At 42.7% G+C, this 17,160-nt stretch overlaps 1 protein-coding gene across 2 annotated transcripts in view; it reads right to left on the bottom strand.

Moving 5' to 3' along the window:
- Window positions 1-17,160, bottom strand: part of ATAD1 (ATPase family AAA domain containing 1) — an 82,478-nt gene that overhangs the window by 31,954 nt on the left and 33,364 nt on the right. For both annotated transcript variants that reach the window (XM_038744096.1, XM_038744097.1), the window contains 5 exons: window positions 13,113-13,287; window positions 11,035-11,133; window positions 7,974-8,094; window positions 5,067-5,267; window positions 1,970-2,076 (listed from right to left, as the gene is read on the bottom strand). In XM_038744096.1, the coding sequence (XP_038600024.1) occupies window positions 1,970-2,076; window positions 5,067-5,267; window positions 7,974-8,094; window positions 11,035-11,133; window positions 13,113-13,274 (690 nt within the window). In that variant the 5' untranslated portion in view covers window positions 13,275-13,287. The remainder of the gene's footprint in view (window positions 1-1,969; window positions 2,077-5,066; window positions 5,268-7,973; window positions 8,095-11,034; window positions 11,134-13,112; window positions 13,288-17,160) is intronic.

Raw genomic sequence — 17,160 nt, 5'->3', positions numbered from 1 at the left:
TAGGTAATTGGTGGCAGTCGCTAACTTTCAGGTGGCATACTGCCATCCTTACAGTACTTGGCTTAGCGCTGGGACTCCTGGTATGTTGTTGTAGCCTTTACTGTTGCTGTGGTATCTGGATGCAATGCTCCAGTTTCCTCGCCAAGGGATCTATGCGGAAGATAATCGGGTAGATTGTGAGGCGAGGATACTGGAGGGGCGGAGTGTATGTCCACGGAATACTGCGATACCCAGAATCCCTCGCTTTGTTGCGATATCCAGGATCCCTCGCTTTGTTGTGATACCTAGAATTCCTTGCTCTGCTTTCTGCTCATGAGCCGTCTATTTCTAACTGCACCACGCTTACGTAGGCCTTAGATAAGTCTTTGGCAAGCGGCCACCTCTGTCTGGTTCTGTCTAAAAGCCTGCCCCACACCTGTTGCGGTGCGGATGCTCCACGGATGTCCCATGGAAGGGGGCTGTCCTTGCACCAGGACCTCGACCGGCCGCCGCGGGATTAAAGGCGATATGAACCCCATTGCAAAAGCTCCTCTCTCTTTCTCGGTCTCGCCGAATCCAGAATGAATCTGCTTGGAGCTAAGCTCCTGCGTTACAGTTAGTTACCTAACGTTTAAAAAACGTGAAATTCCAGACGAAACATTTCCAAATCAATGCATCTCACAATGGGTCTGACTCCTCACAATTCTAATTTCACTCATTCATTCATTCAATCATATTTATTGAGCACTTACCGTGTGCCAAGCACTGTACTGAGTGCTTGGAAAGTACAATTCAGCAACAGATAGAGACAATCCCTGCCCAACAATGGGCTCCTAATCTTCATTTTGAATTGCTGCTCCACATTTCACTGAGACACTTGAGCTACTAGACTGTTCCTCACATTTGCCTAATGATGGGGCGACCTAAAGGCAAGACCATCCGAAACAAATAGAAAGACAGAAAACGGAGATGGAAGTGGCCTTTCCACTTCCAAAAGTGGAGAGCCCCAAATGAGTTTCATTTCCAGGTGGGAATAATTAGAGATATTAATGATTTTAACTAGTCTCCCATATAAAAACCACTCATAGTTCAAGCTCTCATCAATCGTCAAATCTAAAAAGGTTCAACAGAGCAACTGGCTCTTACTTTAAAGGTTCATCGCCCCTACGGTGACTGTGACTTGTCCCTCACATTTTTGTTGAATTCCTTCACCTCATTGCTTTTCTTTGTTCTGGTGGGTTTTCTCTGTGATTTGACTTGTATCTTTCCTTTAAAAAAAAATGCCCAAAACACACAAGCTCTCTCCGCCATGCAATTCACTCCACAAAACATACATCTGCAAAGAAATCTGTCATTCCATGTCAGGCCTTCGCTCAAAACATTCCCACACAATCCGAAAGGAAAAGAGAAATAAAAGCACAAGCACAACGCAAATTAACCCAATTCCCCCATCTCTTCAGACCAGCTCAATTACCACATGTCTTCTTTCCCAAGATAGTACTAACAATTACTAAGGGATTTAGCTGCGTGGCTCAATGGAAAGAGCACGGGCTTTGGAGTCAGAGGTCATGGGTTCAAATCCTGGCTCCGCCAATTGTCAGCTGTGTGACTTTGGGCAAGTCACTTAACTTCTCTGGGCCTCAGTTACCTCATCTGTAAAATGGAGATTAAGACTGTGGGACAACCTGATCACCTTGTAACCTCCCCAACGCTTAGAACAGTGCTTTGCACATAGTAAGCGCTTAATAAATGCCGCTATTATTATTATTGTTTACTCTGTGCTACGTATTGGATTGGTCACCATCCCTGCCCGACATGGGGCTCACCGTCTATTTTCTCCTTATTGTACAAACGGAGAAACTCAGGCCCAGGGAAATGAAGTGACCCGGCTCAAATATCAAAGCTACAAATGGTAAACCAGATGATCGAGCCAAATGCTATACAGCTAAATGAGAAATATAGCCAATTAAAGCAAAATCTCTTCACATACCTGGCAGCTGTAATCAGTATCCAGCCCGTCCCAAAGACTCATGAATTGAGCTTTCATCATGGCCGTGGCTTCATGGTCAGAACTGGAACGGTTTCGAAGGAAGGAGTCTAGGAGAGGAAAAACAGCTTGTCTTACAAATCCAAATACTAGCAGATAGAGCACAGGCCTGAGCCCGCTGTTGGGTAGGGACCGTCTCTAACAGTTGCTGAATTGTACTTTCCAAGCGCTTACTACAGTTCTCCGCACACAGTAAGCGCTCAATAAATACGACTGAATGAACGAATTAATGAAAGGGGAACCGGTTTCTAATCCCAGTTCTGCCACTTGTCTGCCGGGTGACCTTGGGCATTTCAGTTAACATCTCGGTGCCTCAGTTTCCTCATCAGTAATACAAGGATTCAACACCTGTTTTCCCTCTTACATACCCCAGGTGGGACAGGCACTGTATCTGCCCTGATTAATTTCTATCCACTCCAGCTCTCAGTACAGAGCTTGACACATGGTAAACTCTTAACAAGTACCACTGTTATTATTTTTACTTAGGTATTCAAGTTTTAAGCCGCCCAACCTCTCTCAGAATCATTAAGCTCCATTCAAACAACAGATGTCACCAAAATTATTCTAAACAAGTTATAGCAACAATGAAGTTTTGTTACACGATGACCACGTCTGCCACGCCTTTTAAAAGGAAATTTTTCTTGGAAAATTCTGGCTTTTCCTCAAGCCCAAGCATTAGCAGAGGTAGCACAAGGAAGACAGGAACAGGTCTTGGGGAGCCATGTTACTACTTTTTCTATCTCCAAGCCAGTTTCAGTTAGCCCATTTATCCATTTAAACGGAACTTTGACTTTTCCCCTCCAACGGCCTTATTCCCCCGGCATGCCACCAACTCTAATGCTCTCAACTCAGGGGGTTGAAGGCAGGCGAGAGGAGGTGAGGATGATAACACCTTAAGAAAAGGGACCTTCTTTTCTTCTTTTTGGTGTCTGTTCATCAACCCTGAGCACCTGCTGAGTGCTGAGTACTGTACCAGACCCTCAGGACCAGACATGAAAAGTAGAAGACACGGTCCCTGTCCTTGAAACACTTCATGATAACGGGAATCACTTATTGAGCTGTCGGGAAGATTCAATCAATCACATGTATGTGTAGACCACTGGACTAAGAGCCCACTATTGGGTAGGGACTGTCTCTATATGTTGCCAACTTGTACTTCCCAAGCGCTCAGTACAGTGCTCTGCACACACTAAGCGCTCAATAAATATGATTGATGATGATGATGATGATGACTAAGAGGTTGGGAAAGTACAATGTATCAGAGTTCGTAGTTATGGTCCCTGCTCACAACGAGCTTAGTCTAGAGGGTTTCTAAATCAATCAGGACGCCTCCAAGACACAGTCATCTCTGGGGTAAGCTATCCTTCTAAGCACAGCTTCAAACGTATCCGTTTGAGATTTTCAGTTTTACCAAGTACTTGTGGTAGCTTTTTTGTTCTAAGCGACCACCTCCGCCAGCAAGCCTTCCCATACTGAGCCCCCCTTTTCCTCTGCTCCCCTTCCCCATCACCCTGACTCCCTCCCTCTGCTCTACCTCCCTCCCAGCCTCACAGCACTTGTGCATATATGTATTTATTATTCTATTTATTTTATTAATGATCTGTATGTATCTACAATTCTACTTATTTATATTGATGCTATTGATACCTGTTTACTGTTTTGATGTCTGTCTCCCCGCCTTTCTAGACTGTGAGCCCACTGTTGGGTAGGGACTGTCTCTATTTGTTGCTGAATTGTACTTTCCCGACGCTTAGTACAGTGCTCTCCACACAGTAAGCGCTCAATAAATACGATTGATTGAATGAATGAATAATAGGTTCCAACCCCGGCTCTGCCATTTGTCTGCTGTGTGACCTTGGGCAAGCCACTTCACTTATCCGTGGCTCAGTTCACTCATCTGTAAAATGGGGATTGAGACTGTGAGCCCCATGTGGGACAGGGACTGTATCCAATCTGATTTGCTTGAATCCACTCCAGCGCTTAGTACAGTACCTGGAACATAGTAAGCACTTAACAAATACCACAACAATGATTATTATAAACTATGATTACTAAGATAACATACAGCAGAGAAGAAAAATCTCCTGAAAAACCTTACTGGACAGATATTTGTACTAGGTGCTCAATATTTTACTCCTGAATCTCTTTCAAGAGATTTGGATTTTCTTAAAAGCCGCCAGTTTTAAATACAAATTCTTCGGGTACTTCAATCAATCAATCATATTTATTGAGCACTTACTGAATGCAGAGCACTGTACTAAGTGCTTGGGAAAGCACAATATAACAGTTTAACAGACACATTCTCTGCCCACAGCTAGCTTACTATTTATTGATACGGTATAACAGACACATTCCCTGCCCACAACAAGTTTACTGCTTACTGAGTACTTACTGTGAGCAGAGAACTGCACTAAGCGCTTGGAGAGTACAATATAACAAAATTGGTAGATGCTTTCCCTACTCACAATGAGTTTACAGTCTAGAAGGGGAGAGGGACATAAATTAAATTACAGATATGTACATAAGTGCTATAGGGCTGAGGTGCAAATTCCCATGTAAGTGCAACACAAAAGGGAGGAGGAGAAGAGGAAATGAGTGTTTTTAGTCAGGGAAGGTCTCTTAGAGGAAATGTGCTTTAAACAATGCTTTGAAGGTGGGGAAGAGTGAATGTCTGTCAGATACGAAGAAGGAAGGTGAACCAGGGCAGGGGCAGGACAAGGGCGAGGGGTGGGAAACGAGCTAGACTAGATGGATGTAGGAGCAAGTACGCTGGCATTACAGGAACTGAATGCGAAGGCTGCGCTGTAGACGGAGTGGTGAGGTGAGGTAGGAGGGGACAGGTGAATAAGCACTTTAAAGCCGATGTGGCATCAGACTTTAAAGTCTGATGTGGAGGGAGACAGGCAACCACCGGAGGTTCTTGCATAGTGGGGAAACTTGGACTGAGCGGTTTTGCACAAAGACGATCCGGGCAGCGGAGTGAAATATGGACTTCTTTTCCAAATGCTATTTTTAGCACTTCCTAAAAAGATTACTTTACCTATTTCATCTATGAAGATGATGGAGGGCTGGAGCTTTATGGCAAGAGAGAAAACGGCAGCTGCCAGTTTCTGAGATTCTCCATACCATTTATCAGTCAATGTTGAAGGCTGGAGGTTAATAAAGCGACACCCGGCTTCCTTGGCGGTAGCCTTGGCGATCAGTGTCTTACCACAGCCTGGAGGACCGTAGAGGAGAACGCCTGGAAAACAATAATAAGTGTTAATGTTTCATGGCTGAGAAAGGAAAACGGCCCACGGGCTTTAACAGGTGACGCTCCCAGTTTAGAACAATGTTAATCTACTCGGGAATTTTTCCCACTCTTACGAGTTGCCTGGGCTGGCAGGAATTGGGGGCGAAGGTGGGGGAGATGAAGAGATGTCTCGGGATGACTGAGAACCTGGAAGCTCATTTGTCTGAGGGCCGGTGGCTCTCACGGAATTTTTCTGCCCTGGCCCAGTAGCCTCTCAGGCCCCTCTTGCTTGGGTCTAAATAAGGATACACATCATCATCATCATCATCATCATCATAATGGCATTTATTAAGTGCTTACTATGTGCAAAGCACTGTTCTAAGAGCTGGGGAGGTTACCAGGTGATAAAGTTGTCCCACAGGGGGCTCACAATCTTAATCCCCATTTTTACAGATGAGGTAACTGAGGCACAGAGAAGTTAAGTGACTTGCCCAAAGTCACACAGCTGACAATTGGCAGTGCCGGGATTTGAACCCATGACCACTGACTCCAAAGCCTGTGCTCTTTCCACTGAGCCATGCTGCTTCAGGAGAGGGAAAAATCGAGACAGAGGTGACCGATGCCGTGGTTTTCCAGAACGTTTCTAATCTGGTGTAATGGGAACTGACTGAATTATCATTTACTCTTACAATAGAATTAGGCAGGGATAGTCACGGATTAATTTAATAGACTGGAAAACTGAATTGGGGGAAGACAAAATGACTTGCTCAATATTCCGAGGTTGGGCAATCCTGTTCCTCCTTTAAAATCTCAATACATAAATTTGGCTTTAACAATTTACACAAATCGTGTCCCACTACCATCCAAAACTAAAAGTGTCTGGAAAGGGTTTGCGTTGATGGTATATTTGCTATTGGCTTGAATTGGTCTGAAATGGCTGAGCTTGCCCAGTACTTAGATTTTTGATGCTGTGATTGTGTAGAAAGTGCATCTTACTGGCCAGAGGTTTGCCTGATAGACACTTCAGATTTGTCTTGTAGAGCTCTTCCTTTAGAATCAGATTTATTGAGTGCTTACTGTGTGCAGAGTGCTTTACTAAACACTTAGGAGAGCACAATATAACAGAGTTGGAAGGCACGACCTTGCCCACAACACGCTTACAGTCTAGAAGGGAAGACGGACATTAGCAGAAATCATATTACGGCTACGTAAATAAGTGCTATGGGGCTGAGGGAGGGATGAAGGAAGGGTGCAAATCCCAGAAAAATAGAAAAATAACTGAACTCAAACTAATTTACACCATTCGAAGCAGGAATTTCTTTGTTGACACAAGGTTCTACTTAGTTGTATTGAACTGTCATAAGAGATCTCTTTTCCAAACTTGGCTGAGAATCCACTTTGAGTAACTCACCACCCAAAGCCCGTCAACAGTATATAGAAACAACAAAGGTAAACTGGAAAGGTGGTCCAGATACAATCAGGGAAAGCACATTAATGATTTTGCTGCTCATCACAAGCAATGGAAGACTATTAAATGACAGTTGGAATTCAGTCGATCAACACTGAGGATGAAACATTAGCTTCATAAGCCTCCTCATTTGAAATACCTTGGCCTCTGGAGAAGCAGTATGGCCTAGTGATGATAATGATGGCATTTATTAAGCGCTTACTATGTGCAAGGCACTGTTCTAAGCACTGGGGAGGTTACAAGGTGATCAGGTTGTCCCACAGGGGCTCACAGTCTTCATCCCCATTTTACAGATGAGATAACTGAGGCCCAGAGAAGTGACTTGCCCAAAGTCACACAGCTGACAAGTGGCGGAGCTGGGATTTGAACCCATCACCTCTGACTCCAAAGCCCAGGCTCTTTCCACTGAGCCACGCTGCTTCCCAATCAGCACGGAAAAAGCACGGGCCAGAGACAGTCCCAGCTCTGTCACTTGCTTGCTGGGTGACCTTGGGCAAGCCACTTAAGTTCTCTGTCTCAGTTTCATCTGTAAAATGGGGATTAAATCCTGTCCTCCGATTATTCTTTCTAACCCAGCATTTATTACAGCGCTTAACAAATACCACAATTATTGTGATCCCTTCTGCTAATATGCATTCATTCCAGTTAATGCATATTTTACTTGAAATATACAACCTAGCATTGAATGAAATTATTATTTACCCAGTTTGCCAGGGGAAAAAGGCTGGAAAAGCTACCACTTTTTAGGTATTTGTTAAGTGCTTACTACATGCCAGGCACTGTACTAAGTGCTGAAGTAGATACGAGTCGATCAGGTTGGACACAATCCCACAAAGGGCTCACATTCTTCAGCTCCAGTTTACAGATGAGGTAACTGAGGCCCAGAGAAGTAAGTAAAGTGACTTGCTCAAGGTCACAGAGCAGACAATTAGTGGAGCCGGGATCAGAACCCAGGAACGCTGCTTCTCTACTTGTCCGCAAATATAAGTAAAAGCAAGTGCCCATATTTTCAGGGCAGTCTAGATGCCTATCTCCACTCCCCAGAATGATACATTTTAGCATAATGACCACGCAGAGCACTGTTATCAGCCAGAAACCCAGACTTCTCAAAGGCTGGCGAATATATTCTTCATGTTAGGAAGCGCTTAGAACAGTGCTTTGCACATAGTAAGCGCTTAATAAATGCCATTATTATTATTATTATTATTATGTTAACGCTCCACTCTCCCTAGGGCTCTTCTCTATACCTTTTGGAGGCTGCAGGAGCCTGGAATTTTCAAAGAGATGCTTCTTCTTGATGGGCAAAATGACTGTGTCCTTCAAATCGGTAATGACATCATCTAAGCCTGCTATATCACTCCAGGTCACCTGATTTAAAAAAAAAAAAAAGAGGTATACAAGTATTAGCAGCATTCTTCTTTAGAGGGATGAAAAATTCACAGGGAAAACAATTCCTCGTTAATAATGCTAAATAATTCCAAGTAGAAATTGATCACCCCACCACATAATTTCCTCGATGAATACACTACTTCCCTAGTGATTTTCATGTACACTGGTTTAAATTCCCATTAGCCTACCCTCTTGGTACCGCGCTCTGCACACAATAAGCGCTTGAAAACTACTACGTGTACACTTTAGCTCTTGCTCATTATCGTGATCTATGTTAAGAATGAACAGTTGGCATGACCGTTCATCATTCCTGAGTTTTTCTACATTTTGTAACTGAAATTGCCACTGGGTCAAAACCTCAACTTTTATCGGGCCAGAAACAACCAGAATCACACACCGGAATCTCCTGTCCACTTGATGAACTACATCCCAGCTGCCTCAAGAACCATGGGCAGGAAAGCAAGCTTTCCGCACCATTTCCCTGATACTCCATCTGAATCAGATTTATGTCTTGCAACGAACGGCAAACTACGGGCCGGGCAGTTATGGACTATCTACCTGCTCTGAACCACAGCCCTACTGGGTTGGATGCCAGAGAGCTGTGCAATCAGTAGCACCGTTCTCGGTAATACCACCTTCCCGATCCTGGCTATACCATCTAAAGGATCTTTGGGCAGTTGGGGACCCACACAGCATCTAAGGGCAGAGTCACCTCCTCCTCATATATAAGGTCGCAGAGCTTACTACAACCTCCCACTTCAGTCAGCTTCAGATTTTGTAATTCGACTGTCAGTCTTTTAATGGTGACTTGTTTCCACACACCTCCTCCCTCTAGAGTTGCTGAGTTCTACAAGGAGGGGAAAAAAAAAGCCTCCTGCTTTCACATACAGATGATGAGCTACTAGGGAACAGCAAAGCCAGAGAGAAACCCTGTTTTGATACTTAGTATTAAATCCATCAGTGGTGTTTATTGAGCACTTAACTATGTGTGGAGCACTGTTCTAAGCGCTTGGGAGAGTACAGTACAAGAAAAATTAGCAGACATTTCCCTGCCCATAATGAGCTTATGGTGTAGAGGAGTAGTAAAAGAGTACTACTAAAGGAGTCATAAGAAAGGTAGGCAAATTGGAAGACACTTTTCAAACACCATATAGAAGGAGAAGCCATAAACACCTTGGTGCGATTAAAACAGAGTGAGGATGGGAAATGCCTTAAAACCTGGGTATTGGGGGTCAAATAAGCCCCAGTTATGAGGATGTATCATTCAACTGCCTATTTATTCTATTCTATTCTATTTATTCTAACGGTTTTGCCACCTGCCTACATGTTTTGTTGTCTTTTTCCCCCTTTTAGACAGTGAGCCTGTTGTTGGGTAGGGACCATCTCCATATGTTGCCGACTTGTACTTCCCAAGCGCTTAGTACAGTGCTCTGCACACAGTAAGCGCTCAATAAATATGGCTGAATGAATAAACTGCCAAGGAAACAACATGCACATTCCACATTTCCAGATTGCTAGAGAAAACCAGAATAAGGGGGTAGGAGGGAAGTGCTTTTAGCTGAAACATTGGATTAGAGCCTTAAAATAGGTTAGATGAGGATAAAGGAGGAAGATAAAAAAAGTTCCTGAAGAAAGGAAGGAGGAAAATGGTCCTGGAAAGAGTATCGTTTACATCCAAACTGTCAGTCAGTCAAATTTACTGAGTGCTTACTGTGTGCAGAGCACTGTTGCTAAACGGGGTTCAAATCACGTGACTTGCTAGAGAGCGATAACTGGTGTCTGGATTCAAACACCATGCTCTTCTTTAAGCAGAATATAGACTACATGTAAATCTACACACTTATTGGGATAAGCTTCCTAGAATGCACTTGAGACAATGGCCTAAATCTCCCAGCCCAATATCCTTGACTACTGTACTGTTTCGAAGGGTACAATATAAAAATATAACTACATTCCACTGTGTTTTGAAGAGATCAAAGTTTCAGCAAATAAGGATTGTAGACCAAGAGTTGAGGTGGATTCAGGAAAGGTTTAAAATGAAATGTGTGTTTACACAGACAATTTTCATTTTGCTGTGATTGTTGGTGGGGCTTGAGTAATCAACTTTTATTCTATTTATTCTATTCTATTTTACTCTATTTATTTATTTTACTTGTACATATCTATTCTATTTATTTTATTTTGTTAGTATGTTTGGTTTTGTCCTCTGTCTTCCCCTTTTAGACTGTGAGCCCACTGTTGGGTAGGGACTGTCTCTGTATGTTGCCAACTTGTACTTCCCAAGCGCTTAGTACAGTGCTCTGCACACAGTAAGTGCTCAATAAATACGATTGATGATGATGATTCAAGCTGATGGGATAAAGCAGTTCTCCTATAACAGGGGATGGTATTCGTACAAAAAACCCCTGCAACAAGAAAAGCCCCCACCACAGAATTCACCTGTTCTAATGCTGTGCACAAGGGCATATATGAATGCACACAATCAATTTTTTCAATATCATGACATGCCATGTCCCTAAAGACTTATAGTGTCAGAACTAATTTTATTGTGTGTCTACTGGATCCAGAGCCCCGCACTAAGTGCTTGGGAAAGTACGATGGAAGCAACATATATTCCCTGCCCTTTAAGTTTTCAGGCTTAAGGCAAGATTGTTCCAGAATTCCCTACCAACATTTGGACCAATACACATACTGAAAGCACATATTATGGCAGAGTTGAGTGTGCTCTTATTTGACCAGGACACATTCTCACATGCACTATTACAGTATTAATAACTCCAAGCTATCCTGGAAATCCCGTATAAAAATTTTTACTAAACCACTGAAAAACAAAATCCAGAAGACCCCTTATTTTCCAAGACTTCCATTTTCAGCACAGCCACCCGCCAAAATATCTGAAATGAGAAGGGAGGCTCTTACATGCATGTTAAGAGGGTCAACTAGATGTGCGGCGATGCTCATCTCATATTCGGAAAGCTTCACGTTTTTCACACCAATTTGCTTCATTAGCTTTTCCGCCTAGAAAGAAAACAGCAGCCGTGAATGTTAAGTCATTTCCTTCGTTCTGATTTTCAGAAGTGTGCCATTTGAAAATTGAGAGCTCGGAGAAGTCGAGTGATTGACAGGCGACAAAGAAACTTTGAGGGGGTGTATCCCATTGGTGGGAATGGGTAGGTGTGAATATTCATCAAGCTGGAAGGTAACACTTTCCTTCACAGCCTCAAGCCATTCATTTCGCCTTCCAGCTCTGGCTTCACCATCTCTAAAATAGAGAAACGCTAATCATAATTTATATTCAGAATCTGCCCTACAACTTAAATTTGCTTGAATAAAAATGGGCTGTAATTCTCACAGTACCCTTCTGAGGTATCATTATTCAAACCTCATACATTTAGAAACTGGAGAAAAGGGACTGAGTTCAATAACCAAGAGCACACGGTGTGTCAGTGCCCAAACTACATATATAGATCAGAATTATTAGATCCTCGTGCTTGATCTCGAGACTTATCAATCAATGGTATTGAGACACATTAGCTAATAGAACGGACGCTTCAGGGTATTATGAAAAGTAATTAGCTAATGTCAAAAAACAACAAACCCCATGTCAAACATATTTTAACTGAAGTAGCACGGTGAAATTATGAGTTATAAGCTCACTTTAACCTTGGTTAACTAAAAAAAAAGGAATTGCTGAAGTTTGGTCAATGCAAATTGACTTTGGTAACAGGTAATTCAACCTCAATTCTAAAATTTGGATACTGAAATAAAATCAAAGAATAAAATAAAGAAGCCAGTCTTACCAGTACTAGCATGGATTTTCACTATTTAAAAGGCATTTAGAGGCACATGTATAAGTGGCTGATTTGGTGAATTCTGTAACATGAGATAGGAGATTATGTTCAGGTGAACTAGGATTTTCCAGGGCCACTTTCCACCAGCATTCTTAGGCTCTACAGTATTCCTCACAAAACATAAGGAGGACTCATTGTTTTCTCTGGATTACAAATCAGTATATTCGAAAAGCGAGAAGTTCGCTTTCACTTTTTACGGTTGGATGCCTGAGATGGCGAGCAGAAGTTTCTTACACTTTCGAAATAAAGTTCAAGTCACGGCTCAGGTGTTTTGCCCAAGGAAACCCGCAGGGGAAAATCCCCAAGAAAAAATTTGAATTTTCAAATACAACATGGAAAGCTATAGCTTCCTTCCCCCTCCCATCAACATCCACCACACCAACTCCTTCCCTTAATCTACTGACCCTGTAGCAGTAACGAAAAGTTTGCTGCAACTTGGGAGATGAATTGTGGCGGTCCTGACCGTTTCAAGTTTTGGTTCCCCTTCCCTCCCTTATCACCATTCATTTAGCAAGAAACCCAAACACCGGATCATAGTTTCACGGAGGTGAGATGCAGATTTCATCTACTGAGCTGCTTGTGCATCTCTTAAGGAAAGGACTGCCATCTAACAGAAAAACCCAACAGCCCTGGTATTTCTGAAACTGAGAAATAAGGCAGAGAATTAAACTCTATTAGACTTTGAGTCTAATTAGACTTTGAGTAGCCACGTGGCTTTTAAAACTTTCTAGTGCAGATGGGCCAATTTAGATTAGCCTAGGTCAGTAACCTGAGTGTTTGCTGTGGCCCCATGGCCTAAATTTTGGCAACGTATAACCCTAGAAGTACCCTACAAAACTTTGGAATTTTTTTGCTGACCCATATCTTGGAAAAGCACACTAAATCTCCAAGTCCCCAGGAGCTGACTGGAAAACTTTTATTATTTAGGATTTCAGGAGTACTTCCTTATACATAAAATACTTCGCCATGGTCATTCATTCTCTCCTCTCTGTCTAAATAAATTGCCGCCGAAGTTAAAAGAGCCACCATGCGCCACGACATTTCGCTGGGAATGGAAAACTAGTGATTCCCTAGTATTTGGAGCGGAGGAAATATTTTTGAAAAAAGAGAAATGATGTTCAAATTAAAATATTAGTTGGATCTTACCTGTTTCTGAGCTTCTACTTTTTGTTTTCTGGTTGGATCAATTGCATCTACCATCCATTTGATGGTAAAGTACGTGACTGCCCCAAATATTGTCAAACGGAAAATTAAACCAACAACTTCGTTTCGACTCAAGGGACGAGAAAAGGCTTCAGCCTGCCCCATTGTGATTCCTCACCTTTGATTTAAAAAAAGAGAAAAAAAAACAATTTTATCAAGCTACTGTATTGCTCTGTGAGATTCTGACATCTGGTTACGCCAGTCAAGTTTATAATAATAATGATGGTATTTGTTAAGCGCTCACTATGTGCAAAGCACTGTTCTAAGCGCTGTTGGGGGGGACACAAGGTGATCAGGTTGTCCCACATAAGCCCCATTTTACAGATGAGGTAACTGAGGCCCAGAGAAGAGAAGTGACTTGCCCAAGGTCACACAGCCGACAAGTGGCAGAGCCAGGATTTGAACTCATGACCTCTGACTCCCAAGCCCAGGCTCTTTCCACTGTACCACGCTGCTTCTCTAAGTTTATGACGTGGTCCAAATCTAATATCACAAGCCATGAACATTTTGTTAATATGGAAATATATATTTTTAACCTTCCTTCAAATATTAAAATAAAGCTAACTTGAAAGGTGAAAATTTATGGTTACAGTGAAAAAATCTTCCATGGTAACTACTGCAAAAGGGATTTTTCATGAGCGAGAGACCTTGGAGAGAACTCAAGAGCCTAGTACTTAAATAACATTCTAAGGATCATTTATAGATAGTTCTGCTAGTGATGAAATACTGACAAAATTGCTTAAAAAAAAACCCCTATATAACTGGTCACTTGCTTAACGATGAATCTTACAGCATTTGGAAGTTTCAAATAAATATAAATTTTTAAACTTTTTTAAAATGGTATTTATTAAGTGATTACTATGTATCAGGAAATGTATTAAGCACTGAGAAGTTACAAGATAATGGGGTTGGATATGAGGCCCTGTTCCACATAGGGCTCATAGTCTAAATCCCCATTTTACATTTGACAAAATCAATAATAATAATAATAATAATAATAATGGTATTTGTTAAGCGCTTACTATGTGCAAAGCACTGTTCTAAGTGCTGGGGGGATACAAGGCGATCAGGTTGTCCCACTGGGGCTCACAGACTTCATCCCCATTTTACAGATGAGGTAACTGAGGCACAGAGAAGTTAAGTGATTTGCCCAAAGTCATGCAGCTGACAATTGGCGGAGCCAGGATTTGAACCCATGACCTCCGACTCCAAAGCCCGTGCTCTTTCCAATGAGCCACGCTGCTTCTCTAATAATGATGGTATTTGTTAAGCGCTTACTATGAGCAAAGCGCTGTTCTAAGCACTGGGGGGATACAAGGGGATCAGGGTGCCCCACCTGTTCCACATAGAGCTCATAGTCTAAATCCCCATTTTACTTTTGACAAAATCAATAATAATAATAATAATAATAATAATAATAATGATGGTATTTGCTAAGCACTTACTATGTACAAAGCACTGTTCTAAGTGCTGGGAGGATACAAGGTGATCAGGTTGTCCCACTGGGGCTCACAGTCTTCATACCCATTTTACAGATGAGGTAACTGAGGCACAGAGAAGTGAAGTGATTTGCACAAAGTCACACAGCTGACAATTGGCGGAGCCGGGATTTGAACCCATGACCTCTGACTCCAAAGCCCGGGCTTTTTCCACTGAGCCACGCTGTGACTTGCCCAGAGTCACACGGAAGACCAGTGAAGAATGCGGGATTAGAACTCAGGTCCTCCGCCTCCCAGGGTCCACGCTCGTTCCACGAGGCCACGGTGTTTAACTCTTCAACGTAGTGAAGAGTAACACAACCTAAACTGGGCGATGGCACCAGATAACTCATCGCTTCCATGTTTCCCTTGGTATAGTTTTGAATGTCCCTGTGGAAATCCAATTTATACCATGCCTTAAACCTAAGTGTCACGTGCACCACGTTACACCCGTTACAAATTCACACCTTAATCTCGTAAAAGTTCATTCACTCAATCGCATTTGGGCGCTTACTGTGTGCAGAGCACCATACTAAGCGCTTGGAAAGTACACTTCGGCATCAGACGGAGACAATCCCTACAATAGTACAATAGAGTACAATATTACTCTATTTATTTATTCATTTTGCTTGTACATATCTATTCTATTTTATTTTGTTAGTACGTTTGGTTTTGTTCTCTGTCTCCCCCTTTTAGAGTGTGAGCCCGCTGTTGGGTAGGGACCGTCTCTATATGTTGCCAACTTGTACTTCCCAAGCGCTTAGTACAGTGCTCTGCACACAGTAAGCGCTCAATAAATACGATTGATGATGATGATGAATCCCTACCAACAACGGGCTCACAGCCTAGATGACCGAGAGTTCATTCAATCGTATTTACTGAGCGCTTACTGTGCGCAGAGCACTGTACTAGGAGCTTGGGAAGGACAAGTTGGCAACGTGATTTTGGCAGTGAATTGCCCTTACCCTTCTGCCTCCATCTGCCAAAACCGTCGGGCCAAGGAACGTAGGAGCAGGAGAAATTACGAGGACCAAAAATAAAGAGTCAAATGCAGAACCAAGCGAGCAGCTGTTGACTCTCTCCATTTATAAGCACTGTGCGACCCACGAAGACAGCGAGGGCTGCGTCCAACCTGATTAATTTGGGACGATCCCGGCACTTCCCCTCTCAGGGTCGCATCTGGAGAGTTTCCAGTCCCCTACGAGTCAAAACTCACCCGCGCTGGGCAGCAGCGGCACGGGAGAGAGTCGAAGGCGGAGACTTTAGTGCGCGGAAGGCGGAAATGGTAAACCGCTTCTGTACTTTTACCAAGAAAGCCCCGTGCATACATTACCAGTAAGCGCTCAATAAATACGAAGGACGATGATGATGATGACCAGAACGACTGCAGGTGGAAAGCGGGGCGTACCGGGAGAGACGTGTCCGTGCTGTCGCTATGGGCTGGAAATGACTCGATGGCATTTTACTCTATTTTTGTCCATATCTATATTTATTTTATTCTGTTAGTATGTTTGGTTTTATTCTCTGTCTCCCCCTTTTAGACTGTGAGCCCACTGTTGGGTAGGGACTGTCTCTCTGTGTTGCCAATTTGTACTTCCCAAGCGCTTGGTACAGTGCTCTGCACATAGTAAGCGCTCAATAAATACGATTGATGATGATGATGATGGCATAAGACAAGACCCCGGCATTTAGAACGGTGCTAAACACATAGTAAGCGCATAACAAATAACCTAATTAAATTACTTCAGACAGTGAAGGCCCATTGGGTTGGATCATGAGTGTAAGCGGCAGCTCTCCACTTAAAATAAAAATAAAAAAAAAAAAGAAAGAAAAAAGCCACCAGTGACAAACTGGCTATACCCATTCTGTACTGTGGCAAGAATGGAGCTCATCAAATAGTATTTAATGAGTCCCTCTGGATACAGAAATAAAGTATAAAATTTGTTTATAATATTTTTCATTTTTAATACTTTTTTATAATATTTTTATATAAAAATAAAGCCACTATAAGATTACTTTTAATGACCTCAGGAAACATATTATTATTACTTTCAAACAGCTGTTTAAGGCCGCGGATACTCAGACCTAGAAAGCTGAAACACCATCAACAGTAGAAGTGTTGCTACTGCATTTCTCCCATGCTTGCTTTGTGTAGTAATTCTGAATTAAGAGCGTTTATAAAAATATAGGTCGGAAGGAACCTCTACGGACCATCAGCCTACCAGATGACAACCAACTGATTTCCCCGCCCCACAGCACTTGCGTATATTTGTACATATTATTCTACTTCTTTTATTAATGATATGTACATATGAGAAGCAGCGTGGCTCAGTGGAAAGAGCCCGGGCTTGGGAGTCAGAGGTCATGGGTTCAAATCCCGACTCCGCCACTTGTCAGCTGTGTGACTTTGGGCAAGTCGCTTCACTTCTCTGTGCCTCAATTACCTCCTCTGTAAAATGGGATTAAGATGTGAGCCCCACCTGGGACAACCTGATTACCTTGTTCCTCCCCAG

This window comes from Tachyglossus aculeatus, chromosome 3, assembly GCF_015852505.1.
Source record: "Tachyglossus aculeatus isolate mTacAcu1 chromosome 3, mTacAcu1.pri, whole genome shotgun sequence".
Classification (NCBI taxonomy): domain Eukaryota; kingdom Metazoa; phylum Chordata; class Mammalia; order Monotremata; family Tachyglossidae; genus Tachyglossus; species Tachyglossus aculeatus.
This window is presented reverse-complemented; position numbering and strand designations above follow the sequence as displayed.